Genomic DNA, 20,763 nt, shown 5'->3' on the forward strand with positions numbered 1-20,763 from the left:
TTTTTATCGAAAAGACATGATCCAGTAATGGATTCCTAGTAAATCGACCATACCCAACACATTTATGAGGTCAGAAGCTAAAAAAAAAATAGCAGAAGAGCCGAAAAACCCAGTTAGCATGCTTCATTTAGTATATTTCATTTAATAAGGATGTATTATCCCATATATAGAAAGTTATACCGTTTTTGTTTTTCGCATTATATGGGTATTTGCAAAATTGTGACATTTTAAAATTACGAGGGATGTTTTCTGAGATCGGAATTTACAGAGCGGCTTGCCGAGTCAACGAAAGTCCAAACCGTGAAAGAACGAGGACTCTTGAAACAAGAACTCGGATACCGAGAGCAAATCAAGATCAAGATCTACACGTTGCACAAACAGGCCCACAACGAACCTACCAAACGCTACCCCAATAAAAAGCGGAAAAAAAGATAAAAACAAAGAAACAGGGCGGGAAACTCATTAATCGCCGAGGGCGGCCCCCTCCAAGAATTCCGCGTCAGATATCACGAAATTACATAGACGTATATATACCAACGGCCCCCCTCCCCCCACCCCCAACAAGATCTTCTCACTCCGTCGGAAGAGCTCTCTCTCTCTCTCTCTCTCTCTCTCTCTCTCTCTCTCTCAAGGACGTAAGCTCTCACTGTGAGGCATAGAGGGAAACCCTAAGCTTCATGGCGATGGTGTTCGAGAAAGCGATGGACGGCGAGGATTGCTCCGCAGAGGCGCAGCAGCTCGACGAGGCCTACTTCGACTCCCCGACCTGCATAAACCCTAGCGGATCCTCCACCGTCATGTCCAAGAAGGTCAAGGCTCGCAAGCTCGTCGTGGCAGCGTTCCGCAATCCGCCGGAGCCGCCGAAACCCTTGCCGATTCTTCCGCCCGCACCCCCTAAAACCTTGTCGATGATGCCGATCCATGTTTATTGCAGACGAGGGAAGAGGCCTCGGTCCGGCGATGCCAATCCCTCGTTCTTTGATTCTTTGATGGATCGGATTGCCGGTGAGGGCGGGGAGGCGGAGGGATGGGAATCTGGTTCTAGGGCTGGGCAGAAGGGCAGTAGGGAGCTTCGAAATTTGGGCGTGGATGCGCGGTCGGGTTTGGGTTTCGGAAGGAGTTCGGCGAGGGAGAGCCGTGTTAGGAAGGTGGCGGTCCGCGGAGATGTTTCGAAGAAGGATCGACGGTTTCGGCAGAATAGTGGTGGGGCTGGAGCAGGGAAGGATTCGGAGCTTGCTTCTTCTGCACGCAAATGGGTTCGGTAAGTTTGCTCGATTGCTTTTTTGTTTTTCTTTTATTCTCCTTCAATGCGATATTGTTGCAGCATCATAAAAAAAATCGCGATCTTGCTGCAGAAACCGTGGTTTTGTGCATCCGCGATGGTTTTCCCTTGTATTTTCTCTTTGGTTGTTACCCCTTTTTCATGTTTCATACTTGGATTTTTATGTTTTCTCCAAAAGTAAAACGGAAGAAAGAACCTTGGCGTGCAATTCTAAGCGCCCATATCCTTAAATCCATTCCTATTATTTTTAGTCAATTCCTGCATTTTACCACCATTGTTATTGTGTTCTATTTGTGATCCACATTGTTACTTCGACATATTAATTTTCGCATTATACTTGTTATGTTGACTTCTTTTTTGTTTGTCATTGTTTCTAGTGGATGTAAGTTTTTTATGTGTTCGATGCAGGCTTGACATGAAAAGCATTGATCCAAACGCTGTAATTGGGCACAGATGCAAGGCAGGAGGCCCTTCATCGTTCTGTTTTACAAATTGCTGTCTATGGGATTGAAAAGATGGGTTTGTTTGAACTAAACTGTTCCTGAGTTACTAATTGTGATTGAACTTGGGGAATTACAGGTCTATTGGCCATTGGACGATGATTGGTACATTGGTTCAGTTTCCGAGTTCAATCCGAACAAGAAACGACATCATGTAATGAACGCCTCTGTGTTATGTTTTGTGGTCTATTGGGTTGTAGATGCTGTTGCAAGTTTGTAATGCACATTTGTTTTCAATATATATATATATATATGGGTTTTTGGGGGTTCTTATAGATTCAGGAGCGAAAGGCACACATGTATATATTTGGGAAAGTTTTAAAGGAATTTGCCTGTACTTGTCTTTGTTCTATTTTTTTTTTTGAGGAAGTTTTTGATAGTGGTAATTTAATCATTCTATTTTCTTCATTGGTAATTCACTCTGCAGGTCAAGTATGATGATGGTGAGGATGAATGGATTACTCTTGGAGATGAGGAAATTAAATTTTATCTCTCACGAAAGGAAATGACACATATGAACTTGAGAAGTTGTAACTCAGGAAAGACTGCAGACTACGATGAGCTGATGATGCTAGCGACCAATTTTGATGATTGTGGGGATTTTGTTCATGGAGAGATTGTCTGGGCAAAAGTTACAGGTCTGAATAAAAATCTTTTAAAGGTTTCCACATTTCATTTAAGTGAAACAACTCAGACCATGACTGTTTTTTTTCTCTCCAAAACCTTGCCTGTGCACTATTATTTGGTTCACTTTTTGTCACTATATAATAAGGCATTTTTATGTTCATTTACTTTGGATAAGATAGTTTTTCTTCTGTCTGCCATCGTCATGTCCATTATCTTGTACAGTTCACTAAGTGTTTCTGGACACCCACATGGATTGGTGCATGTCGAGCCATACACTGTGGCTCCTTTTATATTGTGCTATCAATTACATTTTAGGCAATTTTATGATCTCTGCCACACTATATGTTTTGCAGGGCATGCTATGTGGCCAGCAATTGTAATGGATGAAACACATGCAACTGCCTGTAAAGGTCTAGAGCATGCTCCAAGAGAGAAATCACTTCCGGTGCAGTTTTTTGGTACTTATGACTATGCAAGGTTTGCTTTTGAAATTGAAGAGTCATGTGCTAGTAACTCATCATCATGATTACTTTTGATATGGTTCATTTTCATGGATGCACAGTTGGCATAAGTGCTAATGTATATTTTCTGTAATGCTTCAAACCTGTATTTTTTTTTTCAGATTTGTTTAGAGGTCTCGGTTTTGTATTTTTCTGTTCTCAGGATTAAAAGAAACCAAATAGTCCCATTTTATCAAGGCCTCCTTTCCTCATTCCATTTAAAGTGCAAGCATGCGAGATTCATTGAAGGATTAGAAGAGACAAAGAGGTTTGCTGAAATGATGCTTTCACTGTCACTCTGTGCTTTCATTTGCATTTGCTTGCTCGTCTTCTAGGCTGTTTTATCTTTGTTGCCTATGCAATTTATTTGGAAAATTGTATCCATATTCTTCATCTCTATGTCATGGTGAATATGCATGAAAAAGCTCACTGATCATACCTCATCGATGTCATGATTGACATTTGATGAAACTGGCCACTAGCTTTGCTTATTCCACTAGTGTGTTTGATTTTGGAAAAAGGGCATAATTTTCATGCAATTACAGAACATACGAGGTTTCTACTTGTGGCTTTTTATTATATAGGGCAATTCTTTGCTGGTTAGATATGTTTATCATTGTTTACTCAATAGAGAACATGTATTTGATTAAGATTTTATATGCTCAAATGTGTATTTTAAAGAGGTAAACAAATCAATGGTTGATATTATACTAAAATTCGATGATAGAATATTTACATTTTTGTACATTAAATCAATTTGAAAGAAAGCTTTGTTCCTTAGTGAATAAGCAATGCTAAACACATCTAACGGTTCAGATTGAGCAAAAAATACTTGAAAGTACGATTTTTAGAGGGTCCTAAATATAAAAGGTGTAGGACCATCCCCCATCTCATGGGAAGCAGATCAGGTCATGCTGAACATGAGCATTTTTGCTCATGCTGACATCGCGGCCGTCTGTTTGCATTTTGGATGAATGCCACGTGGTTTTGTTGACTTTTGAGCTTTTTAAAATGCAAATCGGATGGCCACGATGTCACCATGAGCAAAAGCGCTCATGTTTTGCATGACCTGATCCGCTTCCCATCTCATGTGCGTGTATCTATGTCACATGGACTCGGCTAGGGGGTCGACGCACCCGCGTCAACACGCCCTGACACGGGGCAGACACAGTCAACCAAGTGTCGGACTCGGCCAATGCACTGGGTCCGAGCCTGTCCACATTTTGGACTCGGTCAACTTTGACTGAGTCTATTTTTTTCTATTTTTAGGGCAAAAAACTAAAAAAAATTATATATATATATATATATATATATATATATTTAAAAAATACATATAGCCGAATCTTATTATTGTTATATATATAGCCATGTCTCCTAATGGGCACAACTTTGACCGAGTCTTATTATTGTTATATATATATATATTTAAAAATATATATAGTCGAGTCCCCGTGTCCAAAAATTTTGAAATTACGCCGCATCCGCACCCATGTGACATAGGCGTGTGTGTGTGTGTGTATATATATATATATATAGAGAGAGAGAGAGAGAGAGAGAGAGAGAGAGAGAGGTTTCGACGAAACCAAAGAGGCTCCAATGCTTGGTAACTTAAAGGCATCTACGAGGCATTTAAATAGAAATCCTACTAATAATAGAATGATTACCAATAATTACTATTAATTTATCAACTTTAAGTTGAACATCTTAATTCCTAAATAACTATGGTAAATTTGTAGTTACCATATTAAGTTAACAACCTTATCTAATCCCATCAGTCTACCTTTCTTATTCAAACTTTTAACAAGTCTCTGTGAGGTTTGTTTTTGTCACATGTTTGATGAGCAATGGCTGCAACTTTTCTTAAAAGTATTTTCAAAAGATATTTTCAATGAAAGTTTGTCTTAAACCGTGCATCAAATTATAAATAACCGGTTCACACTAGTGGTGAAGTCTGGGTCGAACTCAGGGAACAAGTTAAAACCTTATACTTCAAACAAAACACACTCTTTATTGACTCAAAAATAAAAAAATGCGCAGTTAATCCTATTACAACCCAGAATAAGTAATTGGCCTAATGCCCTAAAAAAATAAAAATATCAGGGTCTTCGTTTGCTCGCAATCTAACTCTTGTTTTCTGTGTGTGTACAACCCTGATATGTTTACCACTGTCGCGTTCCACTAAAAATCAATAAGCTCACGACCCACCTGCAAAACTTAAAACCAACACAAAAACAAAGGCAAACTAGATTATCTATTCTAGTTATGGTTAGTCCGAGTGCGACAAATACTTGAAATAAACCTAATTATAACTTATTGTTGCAACTAAATTTAAGAAAAAAAGTAACTCTCACTAGGACATAGACACATACACAGACATGGTTAGGACACAGACACGGTTTTGCTGAAAAACTGATTTTATAAAACACGTGAAACACGGTTTCGGGAAACACGTGAAACTCGATTTTATAGGATCTGCGCAGGACTAGATTTTTATCCTTAAACTCGCGTGAATCTTTTTGCAAAACTGCTACCCTAACCTGCCGACTGCTAACCAACGCACTAACCTAATATATTAAAAGCTTAATAAAGTTAACCATCGATCCCTAAAACCAATAAAAAAATTCATACAAACAGGTTTGGTCGACCGTTTGTGACTGATCAACCCTAGTTGGCAAATTGACTCTCGGTTTTAAAAGCAGATTTTAACAAAAATAAAAGCTAATTTTTTAATGCTAAAATAAATGGAACAATCCCTAATTTATATGCAACAATAACAAAAACAAAAATAAATTACTAATCTATATGCACTTAAACTAAAGAAATGAGGGAGAAGAGACTCACCGCCTGGTTCGCCTCCAACGGATTGGGGAGAAGAAGAGCAACCTTTCCTCTACGTTGTTGTGGCTTGTCAGTCACCTTCGGAGTTGATCTTCAATGATGAGAAGAACTTGAACCAACTGACTGGTGGAGGGAGAAAGGAAGAGATGAAAGACGAATAAAAAAGAAAGAGAAGAAGAATAAAGAGGAAAGAGAAGAAGAAGAGGGGATGGCTAGGAGAAGGAGAGAAGGCAAGGGATGTAACGACCCGAAATTTAATCCAAAATTTTGAGGTTTTTTTTAAAAGGGAAATATTCAATTTAACCAGGCTAAGCATTTTAGGCACGTCAGAGGAATTATCAAAGCAATTATCATTCATTCTATTTCTAACAAAGGTTAAACATGAGTTAAGAGTTCTGAATATTTGAATAACATAATTGACAATAACCAAACTAGATCTAAACATCTCGGGAACACAATAAATCATGTATCATAATTCATACACCATCCTGCAATCGCTCTTGATCTTTTACTCTTCTCTTGAAAATAGTAGAATAATTTATGTCAGACTACAACCAGTCTGCGTAGGAGAATACTATGATTTTTGCAGATGTACTATGTAACAAGTATGCAATGTAATTAAATAATTATGAGTAATAAAGCATGAGACTAAGCATGTCCTATTTACACAAGTAACAAAAAACTAGTCAAGTGTATATCATAGTTCTATTTCACGAACTAGCATGAAATGAATCATTACATGTTCAAGTAAATAATCACATGTTTAAATCACTAATCACATGCTCAAGTTAATAATAATATGCTCAAGTAACTAATAACATGTTTAAATAATTAATCACATGTTTAAATAATTAATCACATGTTTAAATAATTAATCACATGCTCAAGTAAATAATCATATGTTCAAATAAAGAATTTCACAATCTTGTGTCTTAGTGATACACACAAAATGTTTAATTTAAGTTTTTTTGAATTATCCCGCGGGTACTCGTAGGCCAAGACAACCGTAACAAAAGAAGACATTCGGGGGTTTATTATGCTTGATATTTTATTAATCCGAATGTCTAACTGAAACTGAAATCCTAAGGGAGTGGTTGAATAACCGAGAGAACCTCCCAAAGGTCCAAACGATAAGATGCATCCCTAACTTCTGCAGAAGAACTTGGAGCTACCACCTAAGATAATTTGGTAGTTTGAGTCCCTAACTCTGAGGACTGAGAACCAACGAGCCATTGCCGCTAGAAGCTAAAAACACATGTCCCAGGAGTTGTGTATCATCTACCCTCTTTAAGTTAAGCCCTAATCTGGGTGGGTCACTACATTTTAAATTTATTTCTCGATTTATCAGGGTTTTTCCTTGATCTGAACTGAAATATATGAATCATACCACAATAGTAGTAGATTCTCAACCCTTCATACCTTAAATAGATATATTATTAATTTTATCCATTTACTTGAGCAGTCCCACCCAGAGTGCTTCGGTACCTTTAAACCGTCAATCACGAATACCCCGATACTTTTAAATCGGTCCGGAGAAAATATTTATATTCCAAATGACATGAGTATTAACCTTAAATATTCGCGGGCCAATGCGTGGCCCTCAACACCTTGGCTTGACACTCATGTGCCCACAACATACCAAAACGTAGGCTCGGTTAAGAGATTATTATTATTATTTTTTAATGGCAATCTGCCACCACATACCATTAGGTTTTAAACTTGCAATGTCCCAACACTTGGTGACATGCGCAGACAGCTCTTGCCAAACAAGCAGGGACACGTTTGTTTTCTTTAGAGAGCACGCAACGTAATCTCGGAGATTTGGTAGTACAACTATATACACCTTTCTCCAAACACATTCGCATTTGAACATTCCAGAAGATATACAGCTTAATAGGCATTTGAATATTTCAGAAAAATATGCATCTTAATAGGCATTTGAACATCAGAAAATATGCATCTTAATAGGCATTTGAACATAAAAAATATGCAGGCTTAATAGGCATTTGAACATAAGAAAATATGCAGTTTAATATGCATTTGATCATTAGAAAATATGCAGCTTAATATGCATTTGAACATTAACTTAACAGAAATGAACATCGCATGCTCGGTCACTATTTCAGAACCAATTGTAGATCGAGTTCAAGTAAGTAGGAAGATGCAGAAAATGCAGACATGCTGATATGTGCAACTAAATATTCAAAACCCAGCTATGTATATTAACACTAGAGTTATCGACACCTACTTTTTAATATTGGATTAACCCACTGTATATTCATTACATGCTTATAAGCTGACATGCGAAAACTCATAATTCTTGCATATGCTATAATCTGAGTATTAACATTTCCGAAAATGAGGTAATTTAAATATGGGAACATACTCCGAACATGTACTACTGAAGCATTAACTATCAGAACCTGCGATATTTTTAACAGGGACAATTAACCGGAACATGCACCACACTTTATATTCAGCCGACCTGAGTAATAAAAACTCGGAACATGTGCTACTTTAAGTAGGGAAACTAATCAGATCATGCCATAGTCTGTGTATCAAAATTTCAGAACATGCTATTTACATTCAATAACAGGAGTTAAGAATTTACAAAAGTAAGTCACCGTGTCTGCAGTTTTCATTCATTTGCAAGAGATAGAATATGCAGTTTACACACATACTGTAATTATCACTATTTGGTATCCATTAGTAGAGCTAATCATAACTAGATTTTTTGAAAAATTTCCAGAAATTCACCACATGTACCATTGATATTTCATGGAGCATTGCATGTATCCATAATAATTCTAAGTACTTACTACAACACACACCGCTTAGGTTATAGGGAAAATCGCCGAGAAAGAAAATACAACAGTAGGAAAAACTCCCTAAAAAAACAAAGCTAACTTTGAGATAGAAGACATAGGATTCATCAATTAATGTTTCATTTCCAGTTAAGCATCTCAGTAGTCGAACAACCTCCATTTCAGAGTCTGTATAACTGATGTTCTCAACAACCTCCCCATACGTAAATCATAATCATTTACCACGCCTTAGAACAAAACAAGGCATAGAACATACATTTGAGATCTGACAACAGGTGTGTAACGTTTAGCATATTTGGGATCATTTTATTTTTTTCTTTTTCACAGAATCCATTAACTTCAAAACAAGATAACAAATGGTTAATATGGATTTCCAAAACTTAGTGTATGTAAATCCCGTTGTTCGGTGTACATCAAACACGTAGGGATGAGATTTTGCATTTGCGCAATCTCAAACCCACGCCGATGAGTTGTGCTGCTACATCTTGCCTTCAAGAAACACATACACTACAAAAATCATAATATTTCCTACCTTTCGTGAAGCTTTTCCCCTTGCTGACGTGATCTAGGTGTAGTCGTGCGCCCTTCTCCAACTCGTGCAATAGAGAGACAATGAAAGGGAGGGAGAGTGAAAGAGGAAAATATTTATGGTTGGGCGAGAGAGGGGGATTGAGAGAGAGAAGAAGAAAAATAGGAAGAGAAGAGGGGACCGTGGGAAGGGAGGAAAATCGTGGGTCGGTTACTCATCTCCCAACTGGGTGAATAACATATTCATGGAGCTGCCCTCTTTTCTCTTCCTTAAGAGCGTAAACCCTTTTTAGGGTTTTACGCTCTCTTTCTCTTTTTTTTTGTTTCAGTCTCCAACATGGTGACCCGCGATCCAGTTTGGGTCCCAACTTTGGGCTTATCCGGATCCATCTGAGGATCCAAGTTTTCTTTTAAATTTTTTTAAAGTATTAATATTATTATTTTTTGAATATAAACCCAAATTAAATTACTTTGGATCCAATTACATTATCATTGATCTCCACTAACTTATTATGGATCCAAGATCCATTGTGTTCATAAAACTCTTTTAAAAAAATACGGATCTAAGGATTCAAAGTTTTCTTCACACTATGGATCCGAATTAACATACATGGATCCAGACTACTATTATGGATCCAACCATAAAAATTTTAATGGGATCTTTGCCATATTTAAATCTCCGATGTCCAGGATCCAAATGCAATATTATGGTTCCAAACATCGTATAGGCTAAACCAATCCCATTAAAGTGTTGTAGGCCCAATATAGAAATTTTCTTATTAAAAATTCGATTTAAACTTCGCGATTCCACTCCATTCGTCATGGATCCAATATCAAATTTGACCATGATATTGAGGATCCAATCCCAAAGATCCGATCCATTTGACCAAAATCTATTTGTAGCTATTCGATTAAATGTTCGTGTTCCGATATCTAGGATCCGAATGGAATATTGAAGATTTGAACAAGATATTAGGGATCCGATATTGAAGATCCAAACATGATATCCAAGATCCAAATACGAATAAACAAATAAAATGATAAAATTATCCATGTACTAGCTTAAGGACATGAATTTTCAGTTTATTTAAATCGGTAAAATTCATGGTTATTACAAGGGAAGAGGGGGGCATGAATCCCAAGGAGGAAAAAATGTCCCTCTTAACTCTTAAACTCCCTTTTATAATATGGACTTAGGGTTAGGAGTTTTTTTTTTAAATTTTCTAAAAAAACTCTTAATTTCAATAATTTTCAAAATGCCTCGACTAAAACATTATTTTTAAACGCCATGTTAAAAACTAAACTATTTTTCAAACATATGTGGCTGGAGTTTATAATTTTACCTGATCCGTTTTCTGGGGCTCGACCCAAAAGCCTTCAATTTGCTCCAAATTGCTCATTTTCACTCCGATATCGATGGAATTCAAAACAAAGCTTTCCTGCATGGAAGTACATCAAAATCAACTAAACATTGGGCATTTAAACATTGAATATGCACAAGATCTTGCATAAAAATATGAGTAAAATATGCATGATCAGCAATCACAACAGAGAATCCAAAATCTATGGTTGGTCTTTCCCAAGATTTAAGGGAAAAACATTCTCAAGTTAGAATTACAATCACGACTTATACTTTCTCATGTTTCGCTAACTTGAGTAAGTGTTGTAATTGTGATATGCAATGACAGGAAGACGAGAATCACAAGATATGGCAAACATGCCCAATATTTAAATTACTTCCTTGATTATAACCCTGTCATTTCCTAACTTTTATTTTCAATGTTCTTTCAAGGTTGAGTCTAGGTCAGTTCTGCCATTTGTTTCTCTTTAAAGTAATGAACCTTTTGCTGTTTTTCATGAAAATGACATTGAAAAACACATTCAATTGTATAGTTAATATTCTCATGTACAAGCCACGTAGCCAATGAGTTTCTGCTAATTGGTCTGCCTTCAACTGATTTCCTCTTATGAAGTGCACTTGATCGTTGCTTGTAATCTTTAAGCTCTTGTAGTATCCAGCTGGCTGTATCACTATCTTGTAAACAGGGAAACACAATCTTTGTATGAGGGAAATATTGATTCTTAGCATTCTCTTAACCTCCACGAGAATTGTTGTCACGTAGACAACTTGACATTCATCATGGTTCACTCTCGATGCCATGTTATTGGGGCTCTCTAAAGCAGAGTTACCGGAAGCTTCTTAGATAGGTGGGAAGCTCGCTTCGGAAGCGCAATACTCCTCGCTTCCGAAACTTGATGAGAACCTCGATTCCCCCACGCTTCTCCTATGCTTTCCACACACTTTATTTATTCATCTTATATGTTCTCTTACTCAACTTTTCATGTTTTTTATGTGTTTTCTCTCACTCACTTCCATGTGCTTTCTCTAAATTGGTAATCATCACTTTTAGATTTTGTTAAAAATTTAATTCTTACACTAAAAAATCATGAAATTTAATATTAGTCACTTTTATTTTAATTTTTATTTGTGTTTCATTATGATTCACATTCAATTATTATATTTCTTTTTTTATTCCTTGCTTCCCGCTTCCTATACATTTTAAAATGCATCGCTTTTCGCTTCTGCTTCCTAGTCTGGCAACCTTGCTCTAAAGTCTTCTCTTGCTTGTAGGAAGGTGAAGGATTGATCATTGAAGATATTTCAGCTAAATTCTGCATGGCTCTTGGCATATTGAGCTGCCAAATCAATGCTTCAATAGTCTCTCGAGGGCCCTCCATTTGTTTGCCCATGCTTGGTTTGATATTGCTTGAGAGAGAGAGAGAGAGAGAGAGAGAGAGAGAGAGAGAGAGAGAGAGAGAGCATTTAAACAATTCATACTAATAATGAAATAATTGGCAATGATTAAAGAACTTGTACTAATAATGAAATAATTCGCAATGATAACTGTTAATTTACCAACTAGTATATCTTAATTACCATAATAAATTGAGAACCCTATCTAAATAGCGACAGCCTATTCTTAATTATGATAGTAAGCTGACAACCTAATCTATTCCCATCCTAACTCTATCCTGAACCTACCTTTCTTATTCAAACTTTTACAAGTTACTAAGTGTGTGAAATTCTAAACTAGTACCTACATTATCATCCGATCATCTACTGTAAGCAGTTGTATGTAACAGGAAAAGAGGGCAATATGAGTGTAACTTGGAGATACAGAAAGCAATGCATGAAACATAAGTGGGGAAGTGAGTGTTAAAAGGTAGTATGAGTCATAAAGTGAAGATACATTTTGTAATTGGTTGTGAAACATATAAGCAGCGAAAAGGGTAAACATGTAAGAAGTGATGGGGAACAAACAAAGAAATGAACATGAAACAACATGGAAATGCTAAGAAGCAGTATAAAATCAATGAGGAAACAAGCAAAAGGCTTCTTAAAATAAAAAATAATATATAATAATCTAAGAACATAAAAAATAGGGGAGAAGCAAGGGGAAAGTGAGAAACAATTTGAGAAGAGAGTAGGAAGCACATTTTCTACAATACACTTCCCATAGTTTTCCTCAGAGTTGCCAGTCCGGGAAACAAGAGCGGGAAGTGATTCAGGAAATGGAAGTGGAAGTGAGTTACTTCCAAAATTTTAGGAAGCGGGAAGTGCGGGACGACTTAGAAGCGAACCAGAAATCGTCTTTGAAGTGAAAAGAGAAGCGAACGGGAAGCGAGGTGGAAGAAAAAAAAGGGAAAAAAAGAAAAACAAAAAGGAAAAAACAAAAAAAAAAACAGAAACAAAGAAGGGAAACAAGCTTCTCAATTTTTTTGGCGCTTCCCAACATGTTTCGGAAGTGCCACATTTTGCACTTCCGAAACACGTTTCAGGGAAGCGTGCTTCTCCAAGTCCTATGGCGCTTTCGGTAACTTTGGTTTTCTTACACTTCTCTGTCTTTGACTTAAGGGTGGTGCTTCTTGCTTTGAAAGGTCGCTTCGCCGCAAGGGAGCGTTTCTGGTTATTATGACTTTGACCCTTGATTGGTTCCTCCACTTTCTTTAGTTGTCTGCTTTCACATGACCATGTTGAAAATATTCTGATAATAGGATCTAGAATTTGATGATTAGATCTATTGAGCTTCAAGAAATATACATGATGAGACAGCACATGATACTACAATCACTTCTTTTTATATAGATAGAAGTACAAATCAAGATTTTAGTTTCATATTCTTATTGGACCACTAAATATGTGTGTGTGCTTGCATAACTTTCTTGTGTGTGTGTGGTGTGCATGCGTGAGAGAGAGAGATGAGACTTCTCTAGGAAGAATTGCAACTTTTTCCCTACCTATCTAAAGAGGTGGCATCCATTTTTTTTATTCAATAATCTGTTTTTTGTTTTACTTGGATTTAATATGGAATTTGTCATTGTTGTTAGGTACCTTAAGGAAAGGGGACTTCCTGAAAAAATTGCTTGTTTACAGACAAGTGTGGGTAATGGCTCTACCATCACGAGTGAAGAGAAGGCCAAAACTAACTTCAACGAGGATCTTCTATCTGATGGAAGCCATCAAATTGCTAAATGTGCGAATGCTTGTCCATTTGAAATTGGGGATCTTCGTGTAATTAGCCTAGGTGAAATTTCTTATTTGTCTGTTATCTCCCTATTTAATCTATTCATTAAGCGAGGCAACAGAGCATCATGTGTATTTAGATCTATGTCGTCTCTTTCTGCAATTTCCTCTTTCATTTGAGAATGGTTTGCTTGTGCATGTTCTTACTGGTCTTGGTCTTTCGAGCATTGCATAGGAAAGATTGTGAAGGATTCTGAGCACTTCCATAGTGAGCATTATATATGGCCGGTGGGATATTGTGCCATAAGAAAATTTATGTCAGCAACAGGTTGTATTACTGTCTGTGCACCTTTTGCTTTTGTGCTAGTCAATGTGCTGTTTGAAAAATTGTTTTTTAGTTTAACCCTTTTCACTCCTAAGTTTTTTGTTAGATCTAGCTTCACATTTCATATATGCATTTGCAGATTCAAGAGGAGTTGGCGAATATAAGATGGAAGTGTTGAGGAATCCAAAATCAAAGACTTTGCCCTTATTCAGAGTCACGTTGGATAGTGGAGAACAGGTTATTTCTGAGCCTTCAAGTCTGTGTTCAGGGATCTCATTCTTTATGGACATTCCTTTGGGCATTTTTATGGACCTTGTTGATCATGTAGCTTAATACTTTTGACGACTAGTCTTGCAGTGAAGAAGCTCCATTCTAGATTTTTCGTGGCTGATTCGAGCCAATTTTGTAAAGTGAGCATATTAAATAATTAAAAATGACTATGCTGTAATACATTTTAGTTGACAATTTCATAGTATTGAATGGGTTAATGGATTTTTGTGTGTGTGTGTGTGTGTGTGCGTGCATGTGTTTGTGTACATATGTATATAATTTCTATAATAGTTAGGATTGTAATTTTTGGCTAGTTTTTGACACATAAAGTTTTAACTGAAATGGTTTCCTTGGTCGTCGCCCGGATAAAGGAGGAGGGTTGCGGTAGGCCTGTGACAGCCAACATAAAAACTTAGTCATACCTTATGAATATGAACCAATATGAGAATTTCGTTGGGGCGTTCCCTACTGAGCGACGTGCTGTACTCTATAGGCTCGGAGGCAGTGATAAATGGGCAAGGGTTGCTAGGTCGTCGCCTGGAAGCGATGCGTCACACCGGCGCCCGGGTGTGGTGTCAAATAGGCAAGGATTCCCTCACTTTGTTGGACGGGTGGGGGTAAAGAAGTTAGTCCAAGACCATAAACTTAGGTTAGCCTCTTGGAACATAGGGTCTTTAACTGGTAGGTTGGTAGAGTTAGTAGATGTTATGTGTAGGAGAAAGATTGATATTTTATGTCTACAAGAGACCAAATGGGTAGGTGAGAAAGCTAAAGTGATAGAACCTTGGGGATATAAGATTTGGTATACAAGAATAAATAGGAATAGGAATGGAGTAGGGATTGTTATGAGTCGTGAGTTTATAGATAATGTAGTTGAGGTCCGTAGGAAGGGTGATAGGATTTTACTTATTAAATTAGTATTAGGTACAGATATTATTAATATTATTAGTGTTTATGCTCCTCAAATAGGTTTAAATGATTCCATTAAGCGTCAATTTTGGGAAGATTTAGATGGAGTAGTACAAGGGATATCTTATGGAGAAAGGCTTTTTATCGGCGGTGACCTTAATGGGCATGTAGGCATTAGTAGGGATGGTTTTGAGAGTATCCATGGAGGCTATGGTATAGGAGAAAGAAACGAAAGTGAAGAAAGGATTTTAGATTTTGGTTTGTCCTATGATATGATCTTAGCAAACACTTGGTTTAGGAAGATGGAGTCTCACTTAGTAACATTTAAAAGTGGGGTTAATACGAGTCAGATAGATTTTTTCCTACTTAGAAAGAGAGATAGGGGTTGTTGCAACGATTGTAAGGTTATACCGGGAGAAAGTGTAGCTGCACAACATAGAGTCTTAATTTTAGATCTTAGAATTAGACAATGCCGCAAAAGGAATAGACATAAGATAGATCCTAGAATTAAGTGGTGGGCACTGAGAGGAGCTAAACAAGGAATGTTTGTAGAGCAGGTAGTTAAGGAAGCTGATTGGTGTCTCGAGGAGGATTCAGAATCAATGTGGAATAAGATAGCGGGTGGCATGAGAAAGGTGGCTAAGGAGGTACTGGGTGAGTCTAAAGGCGGTGCACCGCTAGGTAAGGATACATCGTGGTGGAACGAGGATGTCAAATTAGCTATTAAGGTTAAAAGAGAGTGCTATAAAAATCTAAGTAAGAGTCGTGATAAGGAGAATTTGGAGAAGTATATGATAGCAAAGAAGAAAACTAAAAAAGTAGTTCGGAACGCGAGAGATAAGGTATATAAGGAGGTTTATGACAAGTTGGATACCAAAGAAGGCGAGAAGGATATTTATAGGCTTGCAAAGATGAGAGATAGGAAATCGAGGGATCTGGGTATGGTTAGATGTATCAAAGATGAAACACAAAGGGTTTTAGTCAAAGATGAGGAGATTAAGGAGAGATGGAAAAATTATTTTGATAAGCTATTTAATGAAAGTCATGCTCAGGATTTTGGAGACTTTTCTATTCCTTTTCATGAGATGAATCGTGACTTCATGCACAAGATTCAAAAGAAAGAAATTACAGAGGCTTTGAAGAAAATGAAATCAAGAAGGGCAGTTGGCCCAGATGGTATTCCTATCGAGGCTTGGAAATGCTTGGGAGAGAAAGGTTTAGAATGGTTGACAAATCTTTTTAACAAGATTTGACGGACAAATAAGATGCCTAATGAGTGGAGGAAGAGTACTTTGGTGCCTCTATATAAAAATAAGGGTGATATACAAGATTGCACAAACTATCGTGGTATAAAACTCATGAGTCATACTATGAAACTTTGGGAGAGGGTGATTGAGTCTAGGTTGAGGAAGGTTGTCATGATATCGGAGAATCAATTTGGTTTTATGCCTGTAAGATCAACTATGAAAGCTATACATCTTCGTAGACAACTTATCGAGAGAAATAGAGAGAGGAATAAAGATTTGCATATGGTTTTTATTGATTTAGAGAAGGCATACGATAGAGTACCTAGGGACGTTCTCTGGTGGACAATGATGAAGAAAGGTGTTTCTCTCAAGTACATTAAAATAATTAAAGATATGTATGAAGGAGTAGTAACCAATGTCCGCACTTGTGGAGGGGTGACAACCAATTTTCCTATAACGGTTGGGTTACATCAAGGATCTGCTTTAAGTCATTTCCTATTTGCTATAGTGATGGATGAGCTTACGAGATCAATTCAAGAAAATGTGTCGTGGTGTATGTTGTTTGCTGATGATATTGTTTTGATTGATGAGTCTAGAGCTAAGGTTAATGCTAAGTTAGAATTATGGAGACGGACATTGGAAGCAAGAGGTTTTAAGTTGAGTAAGAGTAAGACAAAATATATGGAATGTCGGTTTAGTACGCAACGAAGTAGTGATGGGAGTGTAGTTAAGCTTGGTGAGCAAGAAATATCGGTGGATGATTGTTTCAAATATTTGGGATCTATCATTCAAAAGTATGGAGAAATTGATGGAGATGTAAATCATAGGATAAAGGTTGGGTGGATGAAATGGAAAAGTGCAATTGGAGTGTTGTGCGATCGTAGAATGCCATTGCGGTTGAAGGGAAAGTTTTATAGGACGACTATTAGGCCTGCTTTACTATATGGTACGGAATGTTGGGCTGCCAAGAGACATCATATTCAAAAAATGAGTGTAGTTGAGATGCGTATGCTGAGATGGATGTGTGGAAATACAATAAAAGATAAGATTCGGAACGAGGAGATACGTAAGAAGGTAGCGTTGCACCCATTGAAAATAAGATGAGAGAGAATCGTTTACGGTGGTTTGGACATATTCGGCGAAGGCCTAATAATGCTCCAGTTAGAAGGATGGAGAAATGGGAAAATATATTAGTTAAAAGAGGTCGGGGTAGGCCTAGGAAGACATGGATGGAGGTGATAGGAAAGGATATGAATGCTTTGAACCTCACCAAGGACATGGCATTGGATAGAAATGATTGGAGGAGAAGGATTCATGTGGAAGACCCATAATGATTTTCTTTTTTTGGTTCATATCGCCGACCCCAATTATTTTGGGATGAAGGCGTAGTTGTTGTTGTTGTTGGTTTCCTTGGTCAGAATAATTCAAGCAAAGTTTATTGCACACATGCATGTGTATGCACACGCACATACAAATTTATGCACCCGTATATATTTACTATACATATCCTTTATAGCGCTTGCAGTGTTTATGGCTTCTTCCATTAGAATGAATCTGAACAAAGTTGCACACAAGTGTTTTTACACGTGCATGTTCGTATACGTTTATGTTTGTATGTATTCATGTATGCAATAACACTTCCTTTGTAGCTCTTTCAGATGGAAATTTTATAATATTTTCTACACACAAGCACATCCATGCACATATTTAGGTGTGTATTTATGTTTGCTATACATATCTTCTAAGCGCTTTCTGACTTTATGGATCCCTTCAGTAGAATGAATTCATCAACTAGGACGTAGGATGTAAGATCTGACTATGACGTGCCATGTTACTTCTTTTATATGTTTAGACTTAATGGTTGTGATAGTGTTGTTAAAAGCATGCCTCAAGGCGCCAGCCTGAGGCATGAACAAAGTATTATATTTTTCAGAAGAAGATTTTTTTCAGTTATATAATTAGTTTTCAGATATTTTTTAGTTATATAATTAGTTTTCAGATGTGTTTCGTTATATAATCAGTTTCTTATTTACTTTTATATGTTAATCTCATATTTTTTAGTATTTATTTGAGATTTTAGAAGAAGTTATATTTTTCAGTTATATAATTAGTTTTCATATATTTTTCAGTTATATAATTAGTTTTCATATATTTTTTGTTATATAATCAGTTTCTTAGTTACTTTTATATGTTAATCTCATATTTTTTAGTATTTATTTGAGATTTTCTATTTCTTATTGGTTGTTGCTTCATCAATAAAGCATTTTGTTTATTTATTTGTATTTTTAGATATTTTTTTAAGTTTTCAAAAAAATAAAATAAAATTTGAGGCTTACGCCTCGCCTCAGTTTTTGGTGGAGCTCCTCGCTACGCCTCAACGCTTTTCATAACACCGGGTTGTGGACCTACCTTAAGGTGTTTATCTACCTATGTCACATGGGTGCGGGCGCGGGTGCGGGTGCGGGGATTCGGCACTTCCAGAAAACCCGGGTGCGGGGGTGCTGTAACGACCCCAACTCATCCCCTTTGAAAATGCGGAATTTTTTTTTCTAAAACAGTGCGAAAAACTTCCCAGAGACCCGGGGTCCTCACAGTTCCAATTCCAACTGGATAGCCATAAACCACAAAAGAACTTGCAATTGACATCCATAAACTAACTATTCCCTTTATTCATGAATTAAAAACTAATCTAAAAAATAAAGTGTCTGACTCAAGTAACTACTGATGAAAATAAGCAAATAACAAGAACACTAGACTGAAAAACCAAAATAAAGAGCCACTCTGTCCACAAAGAAGACTGTCAAAACTCGTTGTGACTCCTGCGCCCTCCCAGTAGCTGTCGACTTCACTGATCACCTGTTCCTGCGAAAAACCAATGAAGTAGGGTGTCAGAATCGAAATCCTGAGCACAACTACTTCTTAATGAAACAAGTGAGATAAAGAGTAAGATGAGATATCATGCAACAATTGAGGAAAATACATACAAGACAGTTTATAGCATTTGGAAATTTATTAATGCAATAATCATAAATGCTAAACATGCAAAAACAGTAAAGCAGTAGCATGTACTAAAACTTCAGCATGCAACAAGAGATAACCATTCAGCACCTACCATCATGTATTGATTAAGGGAATCATTAAAGGATGCATGATCTAATGCATAACAGGAAAATGCATGACTTTTGTGCAAATGCATGAATCATTTTATTATCTTCCATTTAGTCTTTTGTTTCCTTATGCATGCCCTATTAAATGCATACAACTTTAAGTTTCTCTTTTTAATTACCGTTGCCCGCGGATACACCAGACGGGTACAAACCCCGAGGTTAAGTTAGGTTCCCAGGGTAGCTTAGCACACAATTTATATTTTATTACTGGGTTCCAACTTAGCCCTCGACCGAATCACTTTCGGAACGTTAGACCTCCACATCTAATGTCGGGGACACAAGGGACACCCCACGCCCACAAGTGCCACTTCCTTGGTACCAAAAACAACAGCTGTGTCAAACACACCACTCCCGGGTAAAGTGACAGACTCTCCCTAAAACCGTGGTCAGGAGAAGGAACCTCAATATCGGGTTCAGGGGACCAAAATTAAGCACACGGAGTTTTGTATCCTCACAGTCTCCCCAAGACCGGATTTCTAAGATCCCCATTCTCCAGATGGGTGATCCCAGAAGGTATATTACACTGTGCTTTATTATTTCTTTTATTTAAAATTTAATTTCTTAAGTTTTGCAACATCATATGCAAAAAGAAAGATAAAAGCTCGCATCTACCTCGCGAGAGCCATCACAGGACTCCGGCCTGTGGAAACATATAGAACAGTGCAATAAAGCTGAAATATTAATAAAGCATGTTCTTTGCAATGCATTGAAAAGAATGAGGGAAAACAATTTCCCAGCTCGGGTTTACCAAACCCTCGATGATTCATTATGATCACCGTAGCACTGATGTAAGAATCATAATCATATGTATGCAATGGTATTAACATGCCTGCAAGGTATAGTCATGTATGTACCAAATTAACCCATTGATAATAAACATGAAATATGACATTCCCATATGCAAATTACACAACCCATGTTATACCCCCTTTTCCTGCGCATATGCATGGTATGCGTATGCATGCATCTTTATGCAATTATCATCACATATGGTTCTAATCATGAATTATAATGAGATGAACAAAAGAGCATTCATGTGTTTATGTATATGCAACCATACCTGTTACGTCCATCAATAAGTAAGCACTCAAAACAACTTTGTCATGGAATAATGTGTAAGCATGTTCAAACACACATATGAACCACATCAACGCCTAACATATGTGAAAATTAAAATTTCAGGTACATGACTTATTCCCAAGGTTTAACATGCAGTAAGA

General features: G+C 37.1%; 1 protein-coding gene across 6 annotated transcripts in view; it reads left to right on the forward strand.

The window, feature by feature from the left end:
• Positions 1 to 588: 588 nt before the first annotated feature.
• Positions 589 to 20,763, forward strand: part of LOC149813819 (histone-lysine N-methyltransferase TRX1-like) — a 93,366-nt gene continuing 73,191 nt past the window's right edge. For all 6 annotated transcript variants that reach the window (XR_016428291.1, XR_016428290.1, XR_016428292.1 and 3 more), the window contains exons 1-9: positions 589 to 1,261; positions 1,691 to 1,742; positions 1,862 to 1,936; positions 2,210 to 2,420; positions 2,763 to 2,886; positions 3,073 to 3,177; positions 13,490 to 13,686; positions 13,861 to 13,953; positions 14,090 to 14,187. Coding sequence is in view for 3 of the 6 variants with exons in the window: in XM_089991738.1 (XP_089847864.1) it covers positions 678 to 1,261; positions 1,691 to 1,742; positions 1,862 to 1,936; positions 2,210 to 2,420; positions 2,763 to 2,886; positions 3,073 to 3,177; positions 13,490 to 13,686; positions 13,861 to 13,953; positions 14,090 to 14,187 (1,539 nt within the window). In the remaining 3 variants the exon portion in view is untranslated. The remainder of the gene's footprint in view (positions 1,262 to 1,690; positions 1,743 to 1,861; positions 1,937 to 2,209; positions 2,421 to 2,762; positions 2,887 to 3,072; positions 3,178 to 13,489; positions 13,687 to 13,860; positions 13,954 to 14,089; positions 14,188 to 20,763) is intronic.

This window comes from Nuphar pumila, chromosome 16 (genome assembly GCF_984573655.1).
Source record: "Nuphar pumila chromosome 16, dmNupPumi1.hap1.1, whole genome shotgun sequence".
Classification (NCBI taxonomy): domain Eukaryota; kingdom Viridiplantae; phylum Streptophyta; class Magnoliopsida; order Nymphaeales; family Nymphaeaceae; genus Nuphar; species Nuphar pumila.